General features: G+C 34.0%; 1 protein-coding gene across 1 annotated transcript in view; it reads left to right on the top strand.

The window, feature by feature from the left end:
- The first annotated feature begins 1118 nt into the window (after nt 1-1118).
- The window catches only part of LOC148952088 (RNA-binding protein 28), a 44380-nt gene continuing 36924 nt past the window's right edge, over nt 1119-8574 (top strand). Inside the window, exon 1 of the mRNA XM_089089528.1 lies at nt 1119-1259. Within this exon, the coding sequence (XP_088945654.1) occupies nt 1139-1259 (121 nt within the window). The 5' untranslated portion in view covers nt 1119-1138. The remainder of the gene's footprint in view (nt 1260-8574) is intronic.

Genomic DNA, 8574 nt, shown 5'->3' with positions numbered 1-8574 from the left:
ATATATATATATATATATATATATATATATATATATATATATGTGATTTGTATAATGCAAAAAACTGTGGTTGTGATAATATTTTGATGTCTTTGATGTGTTCCACTTAAAGGGAAATGACAATATTATTACCATCATAATTACTATACTTATAAATAGAGGAAAATGTTCCTTAAATAAAATAATAGTTAAAATAGAGGGGGATTATATTTTAAAAACTAGATTTTGAAAATAATTTTCTTTTTCATTGAAGAAGTCTAAAAAGCAAATCCCCCCTAAAATTTAAAAAGTTTTTTCTTGTTTTCAATCCTTTTTTAAATACCCAATTTACTTGTTAATACTGTAATTAATTATTTAATTAGCCTACTTAATAATCAAACTGAAGAAATAGTTTGTGTTTAATAAATTTAATAATATATTTATATATTTATGTTTACCTTTTAAATAATCTGAATTGCTAATAATTAATTACCAAATTAGTTTAAAAAAGGGAGAAAATGTGGGATCCACATTTGAGGACTTGCAACAAAATCTTGTAATCATGTAATTCAGTTAGAGACTGTAATATTTGCTGTTGATTATTCTTTTCAAGCTTTCTATAGAAAAATTTAGTCTTTTTGCTTTCCTAAAAATTACTATAATGCTGTATACACCAAACAGTATAATTGATATCCGTTTGAGTACAAAAACTTTTGTTTTGTATGATATATCAAATCTGGTTCTAGGTATTTACCCCCCCCCCCCTCGGCGATCACCCCCTGGACAATACCCTCCATAAAATACTCCCGGTGGAAAATGCTCCCCCCTCCCCAGAAAATGCCCACCCTGCAGGAAATACCCTGTCCCCTAAAAAATACCCCCTGTGACCATTAAGTGATATAAATCACTTTACTTCACCTTTAAGTGATATAAATATACAGAATAGGCTAGGTTTTTACCAATTATCCAGTTCGGCTTGAAATTTTTCTACTTATTTAAAGACATTTTTATGACTTCGCCAGCCAGTACGCTGCGTCTGGCGCTAGTAGTTTTCAACTCCTATCTTTCCATTTTAAATCGTCAAAGTTTCCACTATCGGAAGTCCGCAACTCTGACTCGAGTAGCGAAACATTCAATTTCTAAAGTCGTGAATACGATAATGTCAGTTGCCATAGCTGCAAATATACCAAAAGATTGCTCTGACTCGAGCATCCGCGACTACTTTTCTTCAGTTGGCATTGTTTTTAAAGTCCATTGTTCAAAGCAAAATTCTACAAAAGGTAGCCTTGGCTATAATAGCCCAGTTTGTTTCCTGTAAATTCTACAGAAAGCCTATGTTTCAGTTGTATTGGCTACCTTTTTGGTAAAATTCTACTTTAGCTACTTTTGGCTATCTTGAAAAGGGGCTGGGTTAGGAAAATGAAACTTTCAGGGATGGGTCTACATGCTAAGTTATGTCCTGGGAAGGTACTTTGAAAAAGTAGCTAAGGTAGAATTTTACCCAAGGATTTTTAAAGGTCATCAATGGTCACGGCCCTCTAGAGGGAGAAGGAGTGGAGATAAGAAGTTAAAATACCGGTCAATATCTACCAAATCATATTATTGAGTTAGGAATAAAGTGAATACACCATTTGATGCCTTTTTTTAGCTGATTACGAATAAAATAAGCATTTCTATCGGAAATGAATTTCAGTCCCCCCCCCCTATATCGGCTATACCTAACCTAACCCTGAATTGACCGATATCGGGGGGTGGGGCTGAAATTCATTTCCAATAGAAATGCTTATTATATTCCTAATCAGCATAAAAAAAGGCATTGAATGGTGTATTCACTTTTGTCCTAACTCAATAATATGATTTCGTAGATATTGACCAAAATACCTTCCCAGGACATAGCCTACTTTAGCCTGTAGACCCATCCCTGAAAGTTTCATTTTCCTTACCTAACCCTTTTCCAAGATAGCCAAAAGTAGCTAAAGTATAATTTTACCCAAAATTGGAGGGTCCTGAAATTTGCCTACATGATAGGTCTATAATACCTATTGAAATTTTGACAAAACAACATTTTACCCTAATTTTCAGTTATCAATTTCTTTTTCTCTGGTTTTAGTTCTGAAAATACAATTCCTGTTAATTGAGTAAGCCTAGAATTTAAACCATATGTTATAAATGTTTTTTTTTCAAAATTTAGGAAATATGTTTGCAGATCTTTAAAACTTTATAAATTGGGATTGAGCAAAGTTGTGAAGCTAAAAATAGTTTTGTTGTACTTCATTTAAGCCAAAAATCTATTTTGTAAGGTTTAACTTTTATAAGATATGCATTTTTAAAGGTCAGGACCCTCTAGAGAGAGAAGGAGTGGAGGTAGGTACTCAAAATACCTTCTTGGTATATATTTTAGCCTGTAGACCCATCCCTAAGAGTTTCATTTTCCTAACCTAACCCCTTTCCATGATAGCAAAAAGTACTGTAGCTAAAGTAGAATTTTACCAAAAGTAGCCTAGCTAAACTAGAATTTTACATAGGTTAAATTAAATTTACAATGGAAACTAGGGTAAAGTAACTGAACTTTTTGTCCCCCAAAATCCATAACTGGGAACAAAAATTTTCAGGTTACTTGAGCAGGCTTCAAAACTGTTGATTGGAAACTGTTGTGCATTAGACTGAGAATAGTCTGTATTCATCCCCACCCTTGTCTGTGGTCCAATATGCTGTGAAACTTCATGAAGAAAAGATTCTTCAGTTTCCAGGGACACAGGTGTATTCAAGGTGCCCAACTGAAGGTTAGGATTTTGAAGTGAGTAACTGACAAACATAATTTTTTTTTAATTTGAACATACACACAAATTGCTGCATTTGGTCTGTTATAAATTAATTCCCTTTCTTGTTGGCATGCATAGAACAGGCTATATGTGTTTCTTTACTTCATTTTTTTTTACCTAGATTAGCAAGGGACCAAAACAGGTTACTAGGGGATGAACTGTTTGATGGCTTCTATTTAGTTTCTTGTGCCCAGATTGAAGAAATTTCAACTCTCTTGGTACTCAATTATCACAGAAATTACCAGGAAAACTACAACTTTTCATTTTACCAGGGACAAATTGCAGTAAATTTTTGTCCCCCTTGTGGCTAGAATGACCAAAGGGACAGAATAAAGATATCAGGGCTAAAACTTTCTAACAACATAATCTTTTAAAGCTGAACCATCTAAGAGACAAATTGTTGAAAAAAGGGACTAATTTTGCTGATTTATTTTTTGTTTGTCCTCCAGTATAAAGCAGAAATGACTGATTTTCCAAGTATTAATTACTATTATTAGGTTAATGCAGTGTTTCATTTAAGTATTTTATGATGATTGCTGATCAAAGTCTATGTTATTTGTGCCTTTCATTTATGTTATTTTACTTTGTCATGGCCATATATTTGGCTTTAAAATATACTTCTCTATCTATCTATCTAATAAGCAGAATAATTATGCCAAACACATTTTGCATGCTGACCTGCTGTACTTTACCCCTCCCCCCCTAATGTACGAATCTATAGCCCAAATTTATTTCTAAATTAACAAAGAAACCAACAAAAATTTCTTGAATTTTTGAATTTTTCACAGCCTAAACTTAAGTGAGTGGTGTATAATACCCAAGTACCAAAATTCCGTCTCCCTACAGAAATTAAAATAATAAAATTCAAATAAATTTCTCCACTTTAGAAAGCCTTATTTTCCATGGGGGGGGGTATTTTTCACAGGGGGTGTTTTTTAGGGCACGGGGTATTTTCTGCAGGGTGGGCATTTTTCTGGGGGGGGGGGTAAACACTTAGAACCAGATTTGATATATCATACAAAACAAAAGTTTTTGTACTCAAATGGATATCAGTTATACTGTTTGGTGTATACAGCATTATAGTAATTTTTAAGAAAGCAAAAAGACTAAATTTGTTTATGGAAACCTTGAAAAGAATAATCAACAGCAAATATTAAAGTGTCTAGCTGAATTACATGATTACATGATTTTGTTGCAAGTCCTCGAATGTGGATCCCATATTTTCTCCCTTATTATAATGTTGTTGATTATAATTTTTAGCAATTAAAAATGCTATTAAATTTATTAAACATGAATTTTTCATTCAATTTGATTATTAACTAATTTGATAATTAAGTATTAGCAATTCAGATTATTTAAAAGGTAAACATAAATATATAAATATATTATTAAATTTATTAAACACAAACTATTTATTCAGTTTGATTATTAACTAGGCTAATTAAATAATTAATTACAGTATTAACAAGTAAATTGGGTATTTAAAAAAGGATTGAAAACAAGAAAAAACTTTTTAAATTTTAGGGGGGATTTGCTTTTTAAACTTCTTCAATGAAAAAGAAAAAGATTTTTCAAAATCTAGTTTTTAAAATATAATCCCCCTCTATTTTAACTATTATTTTATTTAAGGAACATTTCCCTCTATTTATAAATATAGTAATTATTACAGTAATAATATTGTCATTTCCTTTAAGTGGAACACATCAAAGACATCAAAAGATTATCACAACCACAGTTTTGCATTATATAAATCATATATATATATATATATATATATATATATATATATATATATATATATATATATATATATATATATATATATATATGTATATATATATATATATATATATATATATATATATATATATATGTATATATATGTATATATATATATATATATATATATATATATATATATATATATATATATATATATATATATGTGTATATAATATTGTCAGTAGTTATTACATATAATTATGTTGGATTGCACTTTTCATCCCCCAGTATAAAGCAGAAATTATTTTTGCTTTTTTCTAGAATGCCACCTCCAAGACACATGAAGCGCCTTCAGCCTCAGCTGGCTCTTTTGGAGCAGAGAAAGAAGAAGAAGAAAGAAAAGCATGACAGCGACTGGGAAGATGAATAGAAAGGGAAGAGGGTGAGCAAAGCCAGTCAAAAGAAAACTCACTGAAAGCGAAGAAGAGACACAAAAAAATATTATGCCAAAAAGTGATTCCTTGATTGACCAAAAGTGGAGTTGGCTGGAGACTACTTTCCAGTAGCAGAATTTTTTACATCTTCAAGTAGCACAGGCTCTGCGAAGTTCCTCCAATAAAAGCCCAGCAGTGACATTAAAAGTGACTTCAGTGAAGATTCTTCTAGTGACAGAGATTCTGATGAAGGAGGTAAAAAAAAAAAACATGGTGAAAAGTAAAAGACTGGTGAAGAAAAAGCATGAAGACAGAAAAAATACTGTGATATCTGAGAAAAGCAAAGTCAGAAAAAAGAAGTATAAGGCAACATACATGAAATCTGATCTGGAAAAGGCACTTTCTGAGTACATCCCTGGTGAGCTGGACTTCAAGGCCATTGGCAAAAAGTATGGGATACCATGTATGGCACTTGTTTATGTGTGCAAACAACATAAGTTGAACAAAGGAACTGATGATACCCCAAAGAGTTCTGCTTTTGGGCCATCATATTTCAATGCTGCTGAAGAGAAAAATATTGTCGAATTTGTATTTGACTGTCAGAAGAAAGGATTTCTACTAGTACGCCACCTAATTGAAACAGCTGAGCTATGTTTGAAACGTGCAGGGAGAAAGATATGTGGGAAGAAACTGACATTTTCTTGGTACTACAAGTTCCTGAAAAGAAACCCTGAGGTGACAACCCGTGTCCCGGAAACCATAAATGGCGGACGGTCAAAGGTCACTGAAGCCAAGATTTGGGGATATCTCAAAGGAAAGGGGTACCTAAAGATGGATCAGCTAGGTCCAAGACAAATTTGGAACTGTGACAAGACAAATTTCCTTTTCCTCCCTAGGGGGACGGTTGTTCTTGCTGAGAGAGGGAGCAAGCAAGTAATACAAAACATGGGAGGTGATGAGAAAACCTGCATGACGGTCATGATGTACATGAATGCTGCAGGAGACAGTTGCAAAGCGTTTGTTGTTTATTTGTGCAAATCTGGAAGGCTTTATCCTGATGTTGAAAGAGATTGCCCCAAAAACGTCTATCAGTCCGCATCCAAGTCAGGATGGATGAGGGCTGAAAACATGTATGAATTTGTCTAGCAGGTGCAGCTGGAAAAGGTAGAGGAGTTGTCTGTACCTTCTCCCATTTTCCTCTTTTTGGATGGTCATGCTTCTCGTTGCTTGCCACCAAACAGCTCCTTCATTCTTCAACCTCTAGATGTTGTTGTGTTTAAGCCTCTGAAGTCAAGATGGCAGGAATTCTTTTGTAAGAAAAGAAATCAAGCAAAGCTGGATGGGCAGGAATTTAAAGTAACAAAAAGGAATTTTGCTAGCCTTTTTGGCGAATTAATTGATCCAAAGATGACAAAAGAATTACTGAAAAAGTCATTTGAAGCTTGTGGACTGTTCCCGTGTAATGCTGACAATGTGCACTACTAGTAGCTTGTCAAACAACAAAATGACAAAGAAAACAGTCCGGTGACCAAAAAAAGCCATTTAGATGTGGTACTCAAATCACTAGAAAATTTTATTGATGCTGAAACTTTGCAACGCTTTTATTCTGCCTATCCCAACCCACTTGAAACAGTAGAGGAAGGGTCAAAGGGTCTTTATGCTTATTGGAGGTCTCTTGAGGTACTCTGGAGACAACAATGCTGTGCATTGGCACACTCCAATGAAAATTGACCCAGGAGTAAGATTTTTGCTCACCCCATCTCCTAGTTGGGTAGCGGATGCTGCAGAGCCCCAAAAGACTGTCCGAAGAAGGTTCTTTCAACATCTGTCAAACGAGTCGTATAGGCAAGAAAAGAGCACAGGTACAAAGAAGGATACAAAAAAGCAAACTGTAGGTTAAAGAAAAAAGATTCCTCAGAAGTACCTGAACCATCAACGTCAGCTGGACCTAGCAAGGACACAGAGACAGTAAAAGAAGGAGTACTCCTGGATTGCTACTTTGCTGTCTTTTTTAGTGCAAAGAAAAAATATGTCCCATGGTTTGTTGGCCGAGTCTTGGACTTTCTGGATAAGAATATATGCTGGCTAAAATTTTTGAAATGGTGTTCCTTCCCACAATTCACAATGAAGTGGCCAAACAAAGATGATGTATCCAACATCCTGGAGACCAGAAGTTTTGCAGGACCTCTGAAATTATCTGGCACTGGTCCTTTCACGCTTGCTAATGGGCCTGAAGTTTCCAAGAAGTATTCCAAATTTACCCAGCCCGTGGACTTCTAAAGATGATTTCTTAACTTGCGTTTTTATCCTTTGTTTTTATATAGTCGAAATCGATAAGAAAAGTTTTTTTTTACATATTTTGTATTAGCTGAAGAAGAAAAAAAACATTCGAAAATAAGTTTGGAGTATTTTTTTAGTTTTTGGGAAAGAATCAACATTCCAATCAATTTGTCCTGGGAGGGTATGTTTCAATCCATTTTATCCCGGGACGAACACGGTTACCTAGGGGACGAAAATCCAGTTACCCAAAGGCAGCGGACCAAAAGAAAGGTTATTTTTGCATTTTTCGGCTAAAAGTGAATAAAATCGCTCAGACTCCTTATCTAGGAGAATTTACTGCATAAACCTTTAGAACCTTACCCTGGCATCGACTGGGATAAGTATGAAAATCGTGTCCTTAAAATGAGACGTGCTGTAAGCAAAAAACTGTCCATTTTCCGAAAATGGGACGAATGTTCAGTTACTTTACCCTAATGTCAGTAAAGTTCTAGTTCAGCTACTTTTAGCTCTTGGAAAGGGGTTTGGTGAATCCTAAAAGTGAAACTTTTAGGATTGGGTCTACAGACTAAAGTATGTCCTGGGTTATCTTGGAAAGGGGTTAGGTTAGGAAAGTGAAACTTTCAGTAATGAATCCAGAGCCTAAAACCTACTCTGGGAAGGTATTGCCAAGCTTCTATATTAACTCTCTTCTGATTTTTAAGTCTTAGAAATTTGCCTACTTGACAGGTCTATAAGCTACTGTACCTATTGAAATTTTGACAATTTTTACCTTAATTTTCAGTTATTGTTTTCTTTTTCTCTGGTTTTAGTTCTCAAAATGCAATTTCTGTTATTTAAGTATAATTTTAAGCCATATCAATGGTTTTTTTCCTTAATGTAGGAAACATATTTGCAGATCTTGAAAACCTCATAAATTGGGATTGAACAAAGTTATGAAGCTGAAAGCAGTTTTGTTGTGCTTTATTCAAGGAGATGATCTATTTTTCAAGGTTTCACTTTTATAACACAAATACTTTTGAAGGTCATCAAAGCTCTCTAGAAAGAGAAAGAGTGTTCAGTTTAAAGTTTATTCACCAATAAATACAGGTTGGAAATACAATATTCTTGTTCCCCCTCAAAAAGCTCCATGGCCAGGCCATGTACACTCCTCTAGGTACTTCAAAATACCTTCTCAGGACATGCTTTAGTCTTTAGACCCATTCCTAAAAGTTCCATTTTCCTAACCTAACCCCTTTCAAAGAGCAAAAAGTAGCTAAACTAGAATTGTACCTTAACCTATCCTGTCTAAACTTGCCCAAATATATAGCTCATATTATATATTTCTATGCATTTATTGA

The sequence above is a fragment of the Artemia sp. Qi Xiang Cuo genome, chromosome 5, assembly GCF_049724085.1.
Source record: "Artemia sp. Qi Xiang Cuo chromosome 5, ASM4972408v1, whole genome shotgun sequence".
NCBI classification, from domain to species: Eukaryota; Metazoa; Arthropoda; class Branchiopoda; order Anostraca; family Artemiidae; genus Artemia; species Artemia sp. Qi Xiang Cuo.
Note: the sequence above shows the minus strand (reverse complement) of the source record. Positions and strands in the feature narration are given on the sequence as shown.